Raw genomic sequence first — 19068 nt, forward strand, 5'->3', positions numbered from 1 at the left:
ATCTTATTTTTCTGCTGTACAAAAAGCCCCTTTTCCCAGTTTACTGAAACTGCAGGTGATAGTCCAAGTCAGAATGAGAGCTATGCCTAGGTATAGATATTTTTATACCTGAGACTTAACACCATCTCTGGGACTGTTTCCAGGAAAAGCTGCCTTCAAGCCCTGTTATTTTGCAGTCCCATCTAATCTGAGGAGAGGCTTTCACTATTGGGACCAAAAAAGCTCTTGGATTAGCTTCTCTAAATTTCATTATGCCCCTTATCTGCTGGCAGCCCAATTGCAAAGGTTGAAAAGGGATAGCTGATGCTGCAGTTGCTGTTGCTGTCTTTGTTCAGAAAGAGAAAGCACATTTTTCCAGAGAGACTCAGAGAAAACATACACACTAGAGGTATAAACATTTTTCAAATATGTAGTTAACAAGTGCAGATAGTTCATCCAGCAAGCCACTGATTCATTTTCGTTCCGGAGGAATGGCAGAAATTCTGTCAGGACGGAAGGCAGAATTATCTACTACCCCTAAACACTTCACATCCGCACTTTACCCTTCCTTGTTCATTCAGTGTCTAGTGACCACTAGGTTTGTTGTTTCAGGAAATTGGATCCCTAATATCATCTTAGACATCCGGGCAAACGGCAGTCATTGCGATTCATCTTGGGAGGATTCACTAAATGAGGTATGCCCCCTTTATTGCACACTTCTTTAACATGTAGGGGGTTTTCCCTTAATTAATATTTAAGCCTCAGTAGTTCATGCAGTCACTGCATGTATATTTGCAGAGATTAAAAAACAATTAAAAAAAAAACCCTGCTGGAATTAAGGTTGCTGTTGCTTATTTATAAAGAAGAGCCAGTGGCTGAGCCAAATTATTGAACGTCACCATTCCTCAAATCTCAAAATAGTTTTAAACCCCCATTGTAATGTGCCGAGAGCTTTGAATAAAAGGTTTTAAGTTGTGCAGAATGTTGTTCTAGCAGAAAGTCTTGCACCATACAGTTAAGAGCTTAAAGCTGTCATGCTGATTTTTCATTTACTTCTGTCTTCCTCATGAGCAAAATAGATATGATGCATTTGATCTTTATATTTTGGAATGCATGATCTGTACTTAGGATTCAATGTTTCACGCTTTCTGCAAATGCATATGCTAAAAGACAGTGTACTGCCTGGCCTGCCTTCTTGTTACTAATGTCTCAGACTATCACAGTTGGGCACAGATCTTGTTTATTACTCTTAATTTTTACAATTCCCAATAAATGTCAGGTATGGCAGTGTTTCCTCAAATTAAATCTTTAGGGAAAAGGTTTGTTTTGTTTAAGGGCAAGGTACTGCTTAGCAACAGTATGGGAAAGGAGGATTAGAATAGCCGTACAAGAACCTGAAGGTTGATAGCATAAGGAGTTTTATTGTTTTGTAATAAAACGTTTTTTTATTGTTTTAGGTTGCAAGACACCTTGCTTTTCTGAACAAAGAACTTTATAAAGAATAAGGTGCTATCTGCAACATTACATTACATCGAATCCTGCAAATAGCTGATATACACACTGACCACCTGAAAAACTTCAGGTCAGATTTGTATTTATACGTAGAGTGGAAACCTCTTTTCTCTTGAATCCCTGCTTTCTGGGCATAAGCAGACCAGAAATTCAAAGACAAAGTTGTGTGTGGCATTGACTTGTAAACATACAAACTAAGTTAATTTCTCCTGCCAGATAGTGCAGAAACAGCCTTCTGCATTAACCAATTAGTTCAGGACAGTTCTGTTCACCAAAGCAAGTAGTGCAGCACAATACAAGCAGAGCTGTAGTGCAAAACAGTTGGTGCTGAAAACGCGAGATGTGAAGAGATGCACTTTGTACAGGCAGCCATTCCAGTCTAAGATCTCTGTTCCAAGACAGAATTTTACACAAGGCAATAAAACTGATTCATAGCTCAGTGACCTCTAAGCAAGGCAATCTTGCACCAAACAGCTATGCGTTGTTTATTAAGACAGATGCATAGTGCACATCTAGTACCAACAAGTGGTACAAACTTCAGTGGTGGAAAACGCATTATGTGGCCATAACATCCTCAACCAAAACAGACTGCACCAGATCAAAGCCCTGTCCTTCCTTTGTATCACATAAGCCACTAATGTAGATGCACCAAATGCAAATCAACACAGACGAACAAGGGGGATGTTCAGCAGAGTTGTTTCAGTTGCTTACTCTCAACCACAACTGATGTACACACACTTTACCTCCACCCTTCTTTGGGAAGAAGAAAAATATGAGAATGCAAACATATTCTAACTCAGCATAGGAGGGGAAGAAAGATCCATTGGAAATTCAGCCTTGAGAGCAGAATTAGACATCCTTAGCCAGTTTTTGTTCTTTTTCATACTACCTTGGAGGATATTCAGAGCTGCTAGGGCTGACAGTGTTAAACCATTAAGACTTTAACATATTAGTCTTACCTCTTTTTACATATTTTAACAAATCTAGGACCACCCCTTTGTAAAACTCACGGTAAAGCTACAAAACTAAAATACAAAAAAAAAAAAAAAATACAAAAAAACCCAAACAAACTACCTACCAGGAACTGTAAGGGGCAGCACCCAGGAAGCAACTGTTTTCTTGTCCTCGCACAAAAACGCAGACAAACGGGCTGCTCTATTAGGACTGGCTTGCTTTTCTTCTCTACAGACTCTATGGGTGACTCTAGACTGTGATTTTTGTTCATACCATACTTTTTCCTTTTTTCTTTTTTTTTTTTTTTTTTTTTTTTTTTTAAATCACCAACACAGATGCAAGAGAGGTAGGTATCGAATTTATTTTCTAGGCTGTTTATTTTACACACAAAGGAAGTTTGAAAACCCACTGAAAATTCTAACATTCCCCTGAAACCAACATTTTCTAAATTAATATGAGAGCTTGGTTATTCTACTCTTGCACTTAACAGTTCACGTAGAGTAAATTGAAGGCACTGGAATAACATGCTTTCTCTGCCACAAAACAATTTTCTTGAAAAGCTTCCATAGTATGAACAGGCTTTTCTGTTTTATATTCAAGGACCAGGCCTTCTCCCATTTCAGTTTTAATTATTTCAGTATTGACAGCTTTACCAGCATTGCTAATATTAGTACTTAGTCTTATAAAAGCTTCAGATGGGAGGTTAGGAACTATAGCTTTCAGGTCTATTGTTGACTCCTGTCCAAAATTGAGAACCATCATAAAGACTCTTTTTAACCCATCTAATTCCCTCACATACACAAAAACATTACTATCATTCCAGATGTAGCACATCCACCCACGATAAATGGGTAGTTCATTGTTGCGAAGTGAAGTTAGCTCTCTGTACAAATTCAGGCTTGAGTTGGACCAAGTCTTCTGAATCTGCAACAACATCATGAAAGCATTAACAGAGTCATTTCTTTCTACTGGATATAGAAAACACTATCCACACAGCCTGTTTAGAACATACCTACTAGAATTTAGTTTTGACAACTGCATCTCTTCAACTTTGTCTACTAATTCCACTGAAAAAGTGTTTGTGGTCATGCTCTGCCTTGGGATTTGGGTAGTGACAAAGACAGAAGTAAGGCAGGACAGAATTTCACTGATGCTGTTTCTTCCCCCCAAGGTGTCCCTTACAGTATGTTTATTTGGCAGAAAGCCACAGTGCTCCCAAAAACTTGATATTGAACCTTTCTCACTGAGTGTGATCTACTGAAGTCACAGTATTTATTTCAAATGTCTGTCTCTGGGTCTGGTCAGCACTGTAGATCAGTAAAGTGTGTTTGATCCTCTATTCAATTGCTTTGAACTTTTTTTAATTATTTTCTTATGTTAGAGATGGGCTATGTTAGTTTCTTGTTGCAAGAACAGTGCTTTCTATATTATTATAAATGAAAAAAGATCAAATTTCAATTTAATATTAAAATCATTAAAAGGTTGTTAAAGAACCAAATTGCCACATCTACAACATAATTGCAGCTGTTTTGCTTAAATGAATACAGAAGTAGACTCCTTGCTGCAAGGATTTCCTTTTCTATTAAAGTTTCTTGGGATTTAGTGCCTTTTTATTGTCCTCCCTTGTGTTTGCTTTTATTAGCTACACTGCCCATTCCCACTAAGTAAAAGAAAGCAGAGCAAAATAGATCCATTTATTAAAATATTTCTAGTCTATTGGTTTGTCACACACAAATACTTACTTCAACATTTACACTTTGATAGTCAGGATTAACAGGTAACCAGCTACTGTTGCCTTCAGTAAAGCCAGCATTAAGTTTGCCATCCCACTGCATGGGGGATTTCTCTGGAAAGGTCACCTAGAAAATAAAAAAATAAAGTGATGTTAGAGCCATTACCAAAAAGTTACTTAATTTGATTATATTGAAAACTCATCCATTAAACTGAATGTTCTCAAGTCTGCCACACCACCACCACCTTAGTTTTTTTTTTGTTTGCTTGCTTATATTAAGATCTATCAAGGAGTATGTAATCCTGCTCCAAATCTAAAGAGAGATGGTGAGAAAACAAGAATATTGTCAGTCACTGAAATGGGGGAGAATGGACAGTTACAGGTATAGCATCACTAGCTAAAATGTTGAATTCCCAAATGAATCTACTAGAGCTGTGTCCTCCTGCCAGAGGTGGTTGGATAAAAGTCTGATGACAGCTACGATATTCCAATAAATACCTACACGTGCAGTTAGTGAAAATATGAAGCAACAAGTCCTAGGGAGAGATGCTGTAATAACAATGACTAATCAGTAAACACTGTTCAGTGTCTGTGCTTTTGTAAGCATTTACCCTTTTTATTTTAGATCCCCTTTAAGTTTGTATTTGCAAGAAATACAATTTGGACAGCATATATGTTAGAAAAATATAGGAAATTTTTACAATTGTGGGGAAGTGCAAAAACTATTGAAAAACAGTTTTTAGCTGGTTAAGAAGTGTCGGTGTAAGTAGTCCAGAGTTCTCATTTTGAACAGTTCAGAAAAATTCTGAAAAAGCTTCCTCATTTTTATTGAGCCTGCCAAAAGATCTGAGACTTACAAATTTAATGATATAAGGGGGCATAAAATATTTTGCGCATACTTTGACTGTATTTTCTATGAAAACTGTTTTTAGTATAAAGGGCACTTTCCAATAGACTCTGTCAGAACAACAGCTCAACAAAAGAAGTTGTCACTTTGCTTTGTGACAATATAAATAATGGGTTTCTCCTTTTAGCGTGTTCTGAAAAGCAGAAAAATAATAAATCTTAAGTTTTCAACATTGGTAACACTCCCTTTCATCTTTACCTCAGTTTTTCGTGAAGAGTTTGAAATACTAGTGCTACAAACTATACTCTGAGCAAACACTCTCCATCTTTCTAAGACACCTATTAATCAGGGATTCTTCCTCTCCAGATTGAATAAAGAGTGGTTTTGCTTAGTTACAAAGCTCTGAGCCACAGGGTAGCCACTAAAAGAGAAAACTCAGGGGGCCAAGCCACAATGCAAGCCACTTGCTGAATCAGAGTCCTATTCTGTCGGTAGTAATCAGCAGTAATAAGAAAATGGAGGAGATGTTTTGACCAAGGGGTTTCTCAGAGAAAGAGACAGTTTTCCTAAAGCAGAGAATCATTCCATCACATCTGAATCAGATGAACCTGGAGATGATCCTGCACTTCTGCAAGTGTCTCTTTCCCTTTGGTATCAAACTAGTTGATGCTGTTGGTAACATCAGAGGCCTCATTTTGTAACAGCAGCTTTCCACAGTGAGAACAGAATCCGTCAGACCATGATCCTGTGCTCTTAAACACAGTTACAAGAGGCAGAGGTGAGCTCTTCCCTTTCAGGCCTGACCTTTTCCAGTCATGCTGGTAATCCTTTGCCAAAGGGAGAAAACAATGGTCAGATGTGGTCATAGAGGAGACAAGAAACAATAAAGGGAGAACAAAAAAATTGAAAGTTATGCAGGTCAGCCAAGTGCAGAAGGCACAGCTACTTTGTTTTCATCTCTTGACTTTGAATGGGCATCTGAATACTTCTGTAATCTGACAAACATCCTGCTCTGTGTTACAACTACCTATGATCAAATGAGTTAGGCACCTGGCTCAAGTACCTAAACCTTTTATAGAAAGGGATCTAAAAGGCAAGTCAAAAAAACATGCACAACAAGCAAAAGCCACTTAGGCTAGCCACCAGGACATGCTAGGCAGTGGCTTGTCTGTACATCCACATCTTTCTGGAGACCTCTTCAGAGCCTGGGCACCTTATAAAGGACTGCGGCTTAGACAGGGGCCTTTGCAAAGTCAGAGCTGAACAGTCTCCAGGAGTCAGTGGCTGTAGCTATGCTCTCAAAAACTGACTTCCTTTAAAATGTGCAGAGAGACTGTATTTAGTTAACTAAACAAAAGTTACTATATTTCAGAAAGTTCTGTCACTCAGAACTAAATAATAACAGGAACAGAGTTTATGAGCTCTTCACTTACTTCTTCTGATACAATATTTTCCATTCCTATTTCTTCACCATAGTAAGTTATAGGAGTACCAGGAAGGGTTAAAAGAAGCATGTTTATAACATTGACGTACTCCTTTCCAACCCGAGATGAAATCCGAGCACTGTTAGGGTTTCCAACCTAAAGAAATCATCATTCAGTTAAACACATAAGAGTCAATGTAAATGTGAAACTAGTTTAAGACAAAAAAACATTTTGGGTCAAATACCATTCATATGCACCAAAATAAACAGAAAACGAATCCATTTAAACTGCTGTATCTTTACACTGCCATATGAGAGAACTGCAGCCTATCTTCCCTTGTAAAATGACATACACTAAAAATTACCATATCTAGATAAGTAGCTCCAAAGAGTTGTGTGTGTATTGGCCAAACACATGCATAATCCAACTGCATAATTACATTACTGTTACTGTCACCCTAAAGAGGTAATGACAAGAGACTGCCCCATCAGCACCATTTTGAGAAAAGGACCTTACCACTTAAGCGACATGTCATAGTGTTACCTACTTTACAAAGTTTTTTCTTTATTTCACTTCCAGGCCTGCAAGGCCAATTATCTTTTTTATTTTGGTGCCAGTACAAACTTCTGCGCAAAATAATTTCAAATGCAGAATATAAAAACCCTGCCAGCGCACAACAAGCAGAAGCGAGGGAATATGATAAGTCAGCCAGAGATTTCCTTAACGTGACTCCTCCCAAGTTACAGTTCTCCATGAATTCTGCCATTTGCCCTGCTGTGTGGAAGAGGTGCTTGTTTGCAGAAGATGACTGCCCTTATACTGCAACTGTGAAAAGTTTGCAGCCCCCAGAGGAAGTGCCTAAAAAGTAGGCACATTTGAGTAGTTTGGACTGAACCAAAAAAACCAAAAACTAAAAAAAGACATTCAATGGGATATGATAGGAAGGGATATGAGGAGACATGCAGTGGCTACAACCCCACGTGGTCTGTATATGAGCTCACAGCCTCTCTAAAAGAGAGAGCAAAGTGGAAAGCTCCTTCTAACATGCTCTTGGGAATTTTGCCCCCATCTTTCTTCTAGAAGGACTGCCTTGAGGTTATTAAAAAAAAATTCTTGACAATCAAGTTTGAAATGTAAACAGACCTGCTCCCACATTGCTTTGGCGCAAGTGACCAGAGCCCGTAGTTTCTGTGCATTGCATATAGCTGATCTGTCTCGCATGTCCCAAGCATATTTTATAGCAAATACCGGCAAGGTTTTAAAGTTACTGTCCTCCACTGTCTGTTCTATTCTTCCCTGCCCTGAGGAGGTCTCAAGAACCCACTGCACTCCATCAGTTTATGGCTGAAGATAATTATACAAATCCTATCTTCATTGGTGTTTTCAGCCAATGCTCCCTACTACGTTGGAGACACTGAGGGAGAGGCATGATCACATGCTCCCTCGCGTCAGCCTTGCAAGGGTGCTGCAATAGTTACTGAAGGGCAGGACAAACAACTAGGGTTTGTCATGGCAATTGCTGCAGCTAGAGCAGCAAAGTCTTACATGGGTATCAGTTAGAGCTCAGCTATGGACTCAGATTGCTGCTGATGCCACTGAAATCCATGTGACAAGGGGGAGGTTGCATCTCTGCTATGAACAGACCTGTCCTAGAAGAGTTGGTCTTACCGCCCAGTTTGGCCATTTTCCTTCAGGCATGTTTTTCATCCACAAGGTGACAGCTTCAAAAATACTGTTACCCGATAGATTTTTCAAGTTAATTAGGTAGAAATTGAAGGGGAAATCTGCTTCTTCGACAAAAGATGTTCCATAATACATCATTGTTGCTTCAGTGTCTTCCCCGTCATCAGCATCAGAACTCATAAACCTACAAGTGCACAGGTACCCTTTTTAGCTCAGTCCTGGTTTGTACAGAGTTGAAGGAAGCTAGGAATGATGTTTAACATACTTAGAAAAAAAACAGAGCCTTGCCTGATGTTTGCTCCCCACACACAAGGATTAATATAGAGAAACTTATAAATATTTTGTAAAGCAGACAATATTAAGGGGAGACATTTCTTGTAGATTTTTCCCAAAAAATTCCAAGAGTCAAAAAAAGGCTTTAAGGATCTGATTTAAGCATTATTTTTTCAAAACCATACCCACATAACTCCATTTTAACAATTTCAGACTATGTATCTGACATGAATATATTATTAATACTGCACAATAAACAAACCTCGTGGACTTTAATTAATTACAGCAGTGCTGCAGTCCCAGTGGTTGCACATTCTGCTTACTCTTATACAACCCATACATATACTAGAGATAGGGCCAAATCACTGCACTCTTCCTTCCCTCACATGTTGGGGAGGAGATAGTATAACCTATGCACTGCTATTTGCATCTGATGAAGAAAACACTATATATTTTATGGCATATGTTATTAAAAAAGATTTTATTGCTGGTGAGAGGGTGATGAACAGAAAAAATTCACTAGCCATAGTAATCATTACCTGTATCGGCCAGGTTCACTGCTGAATTGCTCCATGGTTTGGCGGAAGCTACGGAGGATATCATGCATACCAACTTGTGTGGTTGTGTAGTCATGGTAGAGCTGGGAATAGGCTGTGATGTCCTCCTTAAAGACCAATACAATATTCCCCATTAGTCCTCCAATATTTTAGAATTCAGAACACTCCGAATTCTTCCTGTCCTTTTCAGGATGCAATGCATCAGTCCAAATAATTTTAACTGAAATGAGTTTAGCACACCAGGAAGGCAGTGAGATAGCCCATACTTTTATGTGCCTAGACAGCAATTTGGTAATTTCTTCTCTGGAAAGAATAAAGTGCCTATATCTCAGTACAACAAGCTCTTGCCCATGAAAACCCACTCTGCCTGCTAGGGTCTGGCTAGCTTAACTCACTAGCTCATATACTAAGAGAAGCTAGAATTATTTCCAGCAAAAAACATCTCACTTTCTGATCACAAATTAAAAGAAAACTATTTATACAATACTAACAGCACTGATCTGAATTTCACTTGTGTAACTATTCACTGAGAGATACGATAGCAGAGGGGGAGGAAGGCTGGTTATTTTGGAAGCTGTCCATCAAAAAGGAAGGATCCACACTCAGCACTGACCTGCGGACCTCATTTGCAGCTGCAGACACAGTAGCTGCTGTGGCCACACACCAGCTTGGAAACTGGCAGAATGCTGTTGTGGTAAGTTATGGAGGCAAGAAGATCTGTCTAGCTGATCACTTTTATGTCAGCTCAGCAGTGGAACTGCGTCTTAGTGCTGACTGACACCATCTGGTACACAACCTCAGTAAAGACAAATAGCATGAATATCAGATCTCATGCTTCTGAATGTGTCTGTCTACCTGTCACTGTAGCATATTGCCAAGATAAGAGGTTTTATTTTATTCAGGTTCCTACTTGCAATTTAGAGGAAATACATGCTAGTGACTGCTCGGGGATCTCAAGTGAGACAGAGTTTTGAGCGTACCTACTGTAATGGACTCCCCAAAGACAACTGATAAACTATTAAAACTCAAAACCCAGCTCTTACTAGACTAAAAATGAAAAAGCCAAATATTTTAGGCAGAAAACTCAAAGAAACCCTATCAGAACAGAAATAAGGATTCTCCTCCCACCCACTGCATACCTGCGGGCAGGGCCCCACTCGCAGTGATCGCGCTGCCCTACAGCCCCAGACCGGAGGCTCTTCTCCCTAAACGTGCTCCTGCCGCAGAGAGCCTGCAAGCAGCCTCCTTTCCAAGCGAGGCACCTCAGTCACTCTTAAAGCCACAATTAAGAGCCAAAGCAGTAAAAACTCTCTGCCCGAAGTGGAAAAAAAGAAAAAAGGCAAAGAAAGTATACATTACTGGATTCTGGGACTTGTTCACTTGAGGCTCATCTCTCAGATGCGTTGCTTCCAGAAGAAATTTAACAGTGCTGAAACTAAATCCATCGATTCCTTTGTCAAGCCAAAATTTGATAATATCCTAGGCAAAAATAAAAGTTGAGAATTCTAAGTGAGCCAATCCCATTCAAAATATGTTCAGTTTTCTTTTTAAGTAGTATATACTATTAGGAGGTATTAATATGTAACTGAATTTACTTTTGAATTCGTGCTTTAAACATTACTAAAAATTAAAGTGAGTTGTATTGAATTTGAATTAGAATTAACATCTAAATGGAGCATGTCTTATTATTTCATCCACTATTAAAAAAAAAAAAAGAAGACAAGTCTGTAACTTCTCCCTTAAATTCAGGACACCAAAAGCCAAGCTCACTAAAAGTCATTCAAACAATTAGCCATCAATATTGAAAGTATGTGCAATGGTAGGAAAAAGGGTAAGTGGAAAGATGGGGTATTTAGGGAAGCATCTGGATGTAGAGGGTACTAGTGGAGTTTTTCAAGGATCATTCTCAAGGCCAGTCTCATTTCATGTTTTCATTAACAAATATGACCAAAAGCATTTTGCTTCATTTCTTAATGTAGTCACAACACCCCCAGTGAGGACAGAGCCCCCCCAGAGAGAGACCGTGACACAGTCACAGAGTTGGGCAGCCTGGAGGACTACCACCAAAGAAATGCACCAAAATTCAGTAATACAAAGTACCAAACACTTCGGGCTAAACTCAAAGCTTTCCTCTGTAAGCCGGGAGATACAGGGAGGGGAACAGCCTAGCTGTAGTGCCTCACAGGGTATGACTTGCGAGGGGGGAAAGCATTTGTGTCAGACTTGCCAGCTTCAGGCCAACTTCCAACATTTTAATGAATTCCACAATGTCTGCTGGGAGACCGTCTCTCTCCTCTATAAAGTTGTCAGATATGTAGAGAGACCAAAACTCTTATTCTTCCTTATCCACAAGTCCAGGCATTCCTTTTAATTCACATCAGCATTGCTTCACTTGAAGAGGCAAACATCTCCTTGATAAAACTAGGCATCATCAGCCTGTATTTGACTGACTAATTAACAACTCCTTGTGTCAACGAGAATTAAAATTTCTGTCCACTCAGGTGATTCACATGTATTTCAGCACAAGCTTCACTGCAAGAGACACCTTGTTCCATGTCGGTCCTTCCATAAATTATTGTGCTTGATACAACATCCAAATGCAATAAATAAATTAAGGTATTTCATTTATTCATTGCTAGCTCCTGATGGAGACTAGAGCAATGGCAAACAATTGCTTTGAGGAAGCAGTGCTCTTAGACTATTTGACTACCAGCGTCCATCTTCAAAGCAAGTAACAGCAATCCTAGGACATACAGGGGGAAGTATTTATGCCATTGTACAAGATTCAGCCCAGACATCTTTTCTGGTTAAGTTTGTTTAATTCTGGCCATCCGCATTTGTGGGAAAAAAAAATGCCCTACTTAATCTAGCAAAACAGAAGCTGAAGGGCGATGTTATCAGAGCTGAAAAAACAAGCAAGCATAAACAAGGGTGGAAAAAACTGTTTAAGCTGAAGGACAAGTTTGGTTCATAGAGAACTACATACAAACTGTGAATAAGGCTAGGCTAAGAAGTAGAAGGCTCCTACAGCGTCAGTGTAAAGAAATCTTAAGATAGACTTTAGCAGGAAGAGGAAGGGCAAGGGAACCCCTTTTCACATACAATGTCCTGGTCCAAAAGCCTATCAAGATCTTGCCAGGTACTTGTGAGAGCAGGGGACTTAAGCCAGCAACAAAGGGGCACCTTTCTAGACCTACCTTTCTAAGGTCCACAGCGCTGCAGCAATACCCACTGCCAGTACTTAAGGACAATTTTATTTCGCCTTTTTTGTTTGACTGCTTGTTTTTAATTAAGACGACTTGAAGCGATATAGCTCCAATAGTGGACGCGTTATATAACATTTGAATTTTGTTTATACACTTAATGTTTGTCTAGAAACTTCATTCTTTCAATTGCAACCCAATTGCATAGGTTGAAATCCTTGAATTACTTCCAACTAAATTGTCACTTGTGTAACACAAATAATAAAGTGTAGAACTAGCTGTCTTGCTCCAGGAGTAGCAATAGTATTCTCTCTCTGTGCAGTGTATAGTGCACCAGATAGTGCAGCGCATACTTACATGGATTTCTTGTTGAACAGCAAGGTTGCGAAAATTTAAGTCTGGCTGTTCTTTCCCAAACTGATGAAAATAACATTGGTTTCTCACATCGTCAAACTGCCAGCTGGAATTCCCATAGACGCTCACCTGTTCATACAAGGAGGAAAAAAAGAAAATAAAAGGAGGAAAATCAAAACTCAGTTTAAAAAACATTTACTTGTATGCATGCTTTATGATATGGTGCATTACAAGCATAAAGTAAAGCACAAAGTATCTAATTAATGGACTAAATTTTGAATTGATTTTGGTGCTTATTTACTTTTCATACTTCCTTTTCTGGTTAGTTGCTCTTACTTTCAGTTATGCTTTGCCACGTCTGGTGCATGTGGCCTCTAGATGTTTATGGATCTTGTGTTGTTTTTTGTTTTTTGTTTTTTTTTAAAAATGGACTTTCACTTGGAATTATTAGGCACAGAGGGGGAAACAGGGGTGGGAAGATTTTCTTAAAACTATTATTAAAAATAGCTTTAATTAACTTAGAGCTTCTGCAATCTGGTATCATCCCCATGAAGCTCCAAGCTAGCTATGACAAAACATGCCATAGCTCTGTTAACTCCACCTTGAGTTGTTAAAATATGCAAGTTCCTCTCATACACATACCACTTCAGTTTCATAACAAATATATATATTTTCCTGTTTTCACCAGAGGGCATGAAATAGGCAACCAAGTTCCCAGCCCGTTCACTTTCTAGAAAAGAGGAAAAAAGGCAACGACATGCTGTTTTGCTTTCCTCCACACCAACTATGATTTCAGAAATGCTAAGAGGAAATTTCTAGAGCAGTGCACGCAGTCACCAAAGGAGGTGACTGAGCGACTTGTGCACAATTATTCTTTTTTTTTTTTTTTTTTTTTTTTTTTTTTTTTTTTTTTTTGGTGAAGATATAGCATTCGGGGAGAGAAACAACAGGGCTTTTTGTTGGTTTGGTTTTTTTTTTTTAATCTGTTTGAAGTAGGAACCCCTCCACTCTGTGCTAGCTTAAATCATAATGCACCCAATCTCATTTAGTAACTTCTGCTTGTACCTCTGAAGAATCATAGCCTAGTGCACATTGGGACAATTACGCTACAGTGGGTTTTGTTACATTGTGGCAACCTGTAAACCAGTTTGTGATTTTTTAGAGAGTCCTTTCCCATATTTACCCAGTTGTTTGGAGGAGTGACCAAGCCCTCAGCCTGCGCGCAGTCATGCCAGATGTAGTAGTCGGTGTACTTTCCCGTGCGATTGCGACTCAGCTGAAACCATCTGTGTTTGTTGCTTGTGTGGTTTGGGATTAAATCCATTATCAGCTTCAACCCTTATAAATCAAACCAGGAGAAAGATTAAATTCAGCCTTTTAAGACAAAGTTCACATTTTTTAACGCAGTGTCCTACGTGTTCTGGGCACTTCCCAGAAGCGGGGTTTAGACCCGAGGGAGCGGAGAGCGCCTAACTTTTTGAGCTAGCACGACACTGTGCCTGGGGATAGGGGAACACACACAGAGACAAGAAGCCCCAGCCTGCAACCCTAACCAACACAGTTAGACTAGGAAGACCCTCCAAGTACCTGCAGTATATCTGGTCTATATGCTGGTACATTTTTTTTTTCTCCCCTCTCTCTCCTCTTGTTTTCTGGGCAATGGAAAGGAGAAGCGGGGGAAAAAAAGAAATCGGAACAGATTTTTTTTGTTACAGACCACTACCAGTAACTCTGACCAAGGACTTGAACGTCTGTCTGCCATCTCTCAGGTGAGGAAGGCACCAGCCTCTCTAGCAGCAGGGAACACGTGTTCTTTCTCACCCTTCCCACAGACCAGGCATTTTTTAAAACGTTTTTGGGACTAGCAAACCATCTTCCATTCAGCCCAACAGCTCAGAGAGGAAACACCTGAGCAAACATTTGGTCCAAGGCACAGAGGCACGAACCAAGGAAGCGACTGCAGAACGGAAACACAAGTCCTCTCCCAAGCTCATAACTGTTTTCCTGCGCTCTCCAGAAAGCGGCCATCAGTAATAAGCTTCCAAGTCAGAAAGGAGCACATCTCCAACCACGGATGCACCAGGGAGTATGGGCGGTCCGTCACCCCGCCGCCCCGGACACCCTCGCAGGGGACCCTGCCTGCAGAGGAGGCAGCAGGCTACAACCGCAGGGCTTGCACTGCTGCAGAGTTAACGTGTCCCCTCTGCTGGTGCCTCCACTTGCTTCTGCTCAGCAAGGTCATGGGGCAAATGGCCAGAGGCACAAGTTTAAATACCAGATCATAACACCTAATGCTACACGATACTACTTTTATTATAAGTGAATTTCTTAATAGAGTTATTTTCATCGTAGCTGCAGTTTACCTCTATCATGTATAGCTGCAAGCAGCTTCTCGAAATCACTCATTGACCCAAACATGGGGTCAACATCATAGAAATCTTCAGCTCCATATCCAAGGTCTTTTAAGGGGGACTTATAGAAAGAAGTGATCCAGATGGTTTTTATATTCAAATACACAATATAGTCCAGTTTTTCTTGGATACCTGTTTAAAAGAAAAGGACATCATCTGTTTATAGAAGACAAATTATTTTTGTTGAAAACAGTTTGCCATGGGCTCTCAAAGACTGAACACAGATACTTTTTCTGCATAACCACCCCTGAGCTTAGACAGCCTGACAATCTTGAAACTTCAAGAGAAGCCTGAGATCACAGAATGGGAGCCATTCAAAGCCACTTCTAAGGATGATAAAGCAGGAATTTAAACAACATCAAATCCAAGCAACTTCCATTCTGTATTATAAGAACATTTATAATCTCATTTATTAAATGAAATTTAACATTTATCTCTGAAAACAGACTCCTGTATTTTAATAAAATGCAGCTATTGGATTACTTTCCCATTTCAAGGAATGTCAATTAATCCTCAGAGTACCCAAAGGGAAGATGAGTACAATTTTAATGCTACGATTCCAGTTTTTCCCTCCAGTTAAGACGATTATGAGTGTGGGTTGGGGTTTTTTTTCCCCCCTCCAGTAAATCAAAAGTCTCATATCCTCCTGACATGTTACTACTGGGGTGCAACTACAGAAATTTCTTTTCACTTCCTGGCAGAGGATATTACAGTCTAGTGCTTTTTGTTTATTATTATCATAGTGTTGAAACTTCTCCTTCTGAAGCATGCACACTACTACGCTAAATCTCAGCTAAGTTACTGATATTTAGCATTGCCTGTTGGTATCAGATAAGCCTTCTCAGTGCATTCACAAGAGCTCAGAAACCCCACACCCTGAATGAAAATAAAAGTAATGCATCTTTCTTTACTCTTACTTTGCCAGTTGTAATTTTTCTCACTGTTCTTTATAGAGAGACAGCCAAACCGGCATGACAAAGTGTTCAACACCACACATTCTCCTGCTCGACCTTAATTTTGCAGAGGTATTTTGCTTTGATTGCAGTTGTGCTGCTGACTGCTCTCAGCCCCACCTCTAAACATTCATTTTAACTCCAGGCTTAGATTTAACAAATTGAACAAGCAGCTCCTAACGGGATCCATTAGTGACGATGGGAGCTTACATCAATGATTAGTCAGACAGCTTCAATTCTCCTCTCTAGCCGGGTGACTTTCTCTATTGGACTGTGTATATATATGTACATATATAAAAACACACGCACACACCCCTCTACATCTATCTATACAGATATGTACAAGCACACACACACAGCACACAAACAAGTGGCATCCAGCTTTGCATGTAAAACACGTAAATTTACCCACCTTGCAGATCACCATTCCCATCCATGTCGCTATCCTTAAAAGAACGAGGATAGATCTGGTAAATAGGACCAGCCTGCCACCAGTCAAGGCACTTGGGAGACAGAGCAATAATTGTAATGGTAGCACACACCAGCAGGACTGCAGAGGCAATTATAAGCCAGAAGAGAATCTCTCTGGTGACTCTGTACAGGGCTTGAGTGGAGAACTTCAGCAAGACTTCCTTTGGCATCCCGGCATATGGCTCCAAAACTGGCTCCTCTGGAGCCACACGGTTCACACCAACAACGCACGTTTTCGGCATTTCTTCTTGGCTACTGGCATTGATCTCCTTCTCATCAAAAGTCTCATTCTGAACAAATCCATTGTTCTCCATACCTCCTTTCTCGCTCAGCTCTATAGGTAAGCTCTTAGCTTCCTCATCACCCATTTTAATTGGTATGTCTTGTCCTGGGGGAGTCTTGCTGCAGCAAGGAAGGGTGCCAGAATACCTTTGTTCGGTGAAACGAGAAGCAAGGCAATTAGCATCTGGGTTTATGAATAAACCTGACCAACTGGTCAAAGTTCAGAAGAGACAAAAGGGCAAAGTGCTCCTGTTCTTCTGCATAATAAGCATCTCCAGCAAAATAGCAAACAATCACATCAGTCTTCCTGAAAGGCAGGCTTATTTCTTCTACCAACTGAGCAAAGTTATGTTTACTGTTGCTCTCTCCAACATACCAACTAATCTTGTCTTGCTTTTGACAGCAGTGGAAAAATTTCAGTTTTTAACCAATAAAAAATTAATTTAATATGCAACTTTCCAGATTGGTCATGGTCTCTCCTGCCTAACACAATCGGAATAACATTAATGAGAAATTTAAATATGAACAGCAAGAACAAGGTATTGACAACTTCCGGCCCAAAAGCAACAACACAAAATTAATAAAAGATACAGAAGCCTGTCACTTGGTTTCTCACAGCTTAAAAAACATAGCCCAAAAAACTCTAACCGAAACCCAGCCCACCCACAGCTGTTAAGCAGTAACAACGATAAGACACATACCAATCCTGCAATTCAGTGCACATGACAGGCTGCTGCACTCAGTGCCATCCCCAGGTCAGGATAGCTCTGCACAGGCACAAGCTGGACCCAAGTGAGAGAAACACATTGCTGACTATTAACATTCCCCACACACTACTGTTTCTTTTATTTTTTAATTTTTTTAAAAAAGTAGAGAAAGCAACCTTCTCCTCCTCCCCCATCTCTACTATTCTGGTCATGAAAAAGCATCACCCAAAGTTTAGAGAGAGTGCACTGATTTACATGCGTGTGCCTTAAGCCTCAGGTCCCCCAAAGCCAGTGAAGCCGTGTCCCCAAGAGCAGCCCTCCCCCCGAGCCAGTGCCATTTGCCCAAGCATGTGGAAGTCAAAGCAAAGGAGTACACACCAGCTGGAGGAGCTGCCTTGGGTGTTAAAACAAACCTGCCCACGGGGTCAGAGTCCCAGAGAAATTCCAGGGAATAATTGCTTTGGAGAAGTGGTTGCTTTGGGCCTCTTAACAAGATGACTTTCTTAAAAACTAGGACACAACACAGTATTTATTAATTTTGCCTCAAAAAGGAAAACACTATAGAAGTTTTATGAACTAATGACTATAATCCAGTATGCAATATTCCACTGAGCCATATATGTATTTTTTTTTTTTTTTAGTAGCTGAGCCAAGAGCTAGAAGCTGTTAGAAGGGCTAGGAGGTCTTTTTTATCTTCCTCTTTTATCTTCCCATTCTTCCTCTTCCTTACAATGGTGGCTCTAGGCAAACCCCTCCTGTGCTAGTTCAGATAGCTGCAGAGGATGATCACTTAACTGGGAACACTTGAGATACCAGCAATAGTTTCAGTATCTGTAATTCAATATTGCCAGGAAATTCAGAAGTGGGAAATTACTTGAAAGAGTCTCCCTTCTAATGATTCTACAATCTTACTATCACTGTAAGTTTAAAAAGTTTCCAAGTATGTGTGGTACACTCGGGCATAAGCTTGTACTCAGTATCTGATTAAGATGTGTTGGTCTCTGCTATATGTTTCATTAATCTTTTATGCAATACCAGTCACCTTTTTTCCCTCCATTTCAATTATTCCTTTTCAGTGATTTCATTTAAGATTAAAGTAGGACATGTTTAAATGCAGAAAATTTTTAGATCATGTCATATCCATCTTGGGACCATAGTATTCTTCCCCTTACTTTTTCTGCAAATGCAGAGTTTCAAACATGTCCGCAGATTCCTGCCACACCCCAAAGCTACTTCAAACATCCATGCATAGAAAGCAGCAAAGCAAGTGGGAGGTAAGAGCAAAGAATGACTTAAATCTATCCACTCACAGCATTATCTTGGGTAAGCTGAATAAACAGAATTTAAGATGGTCAAATTGACACAGAGGACTTAGGTTCGGTAGGGAGCTGGGAAAGCCCTTGAATATAATAGAACTGACTGGATGACACCCTCACTATTTTCTTCTTCCCTAGGCCATGAGTATGTTTTTAAGTTGTGGGCTGCACATGAGAATATATACTTACATATATATATTTGTGTGTGTGTGTATATATATAAATGTATGTATGTGTATATGTATGTATGTATATACAAAGACACACATACATACATATGCCTGTGCTGGTGTCTGTGCACTCAGTGATGCATCTGCTTGACCCTTGAAAAAATTCTGATCACTTACCACAAGAAAAACAAGTCAAGCCTCCCAGATTACAACACTATGTAAAAGCAATGCCTAGAAGAC

The 19068-nt window shown here is 39.8% G+C and overlaps 2 protein-coding genes across 9 annotated transcripts in view; one reads left to right on the plus strand and one right to left on the minus strand.

Annotated features, from left to right (window-relative positions):
* The window catches only part of PREPL (prolyl endopeptidase like), a 23863-nt gene extending 20079 nt beyond the window's left edge, over window positions 1-3784 (plus strand). For 7 of the 8 annotated variants that reach the window (XR_010388538.1, XM_026121161.2, XM_064509574.1 and 4 more), the window contains 2 exons: window positions 592-674; window positions 1437-3784. Coding sequence is in view for 6 of the 8 variants with exons in the window: in XM_026121161.2 (XP_025976946.1) it covers window positions 592-674; window positions 1437-1484 (131 nt within the window). In the remaining 2 variants the exon portion in view is untranslated. Of the gene's footprint in view, window positions 1-591; window positions 675-1436 lie in introns of those variants that run through there. The other variant, XR_010388537.1, reaches the window with a different exon arrangement.
* Window positions 2784-17472, minus strand: SLC3A1 (solute carrier family 3 member 1). Its single transcript, XM_026117098.2, has 11 exons — window positions 17337-17472; window positions 16295-16782; window positions 14882-15061; window positions 13702-13856; window positions 12522-12647; window positions 10321-10440; window positions 8944-9068; window positions 8117-8315; window positions 6458-6604; window positions 4188-4304; window positions 2784-3369 (listed from the first exon to the last, which is right to left on the minus strand). Exons 1-11 carry the CDS (start codon window positions 17357-17359, stop codon window positions 2929-2931), a joined length of 2121 nt encoding a protein of 706 aa, XP_025972883.2. The 5' UTR covers window positions 17360-17472; the 3' UTR covers window positions 2784-2928.
* Between the last annotated feature and the right edge of the window lie 1596 nt (window positions 17473-19068).

The sequence above is a fragment of the Dromaius novaehollandiae genome, chromosome 3, assembly GCF_036370855.1.
Source record: "Dromaius novaehollandiae isolate bDroNov1 chromosome 3, bDroNov1.hap1, whole genome shotgun sequence".
NCBI classification, from domain to species: domain Eukaryota; kingdom Metazoa; phylum Chordata; class Aves; order Casuariiformes; family Dromaiidae; genus Dromaius; species Dromaius novaehollandiae.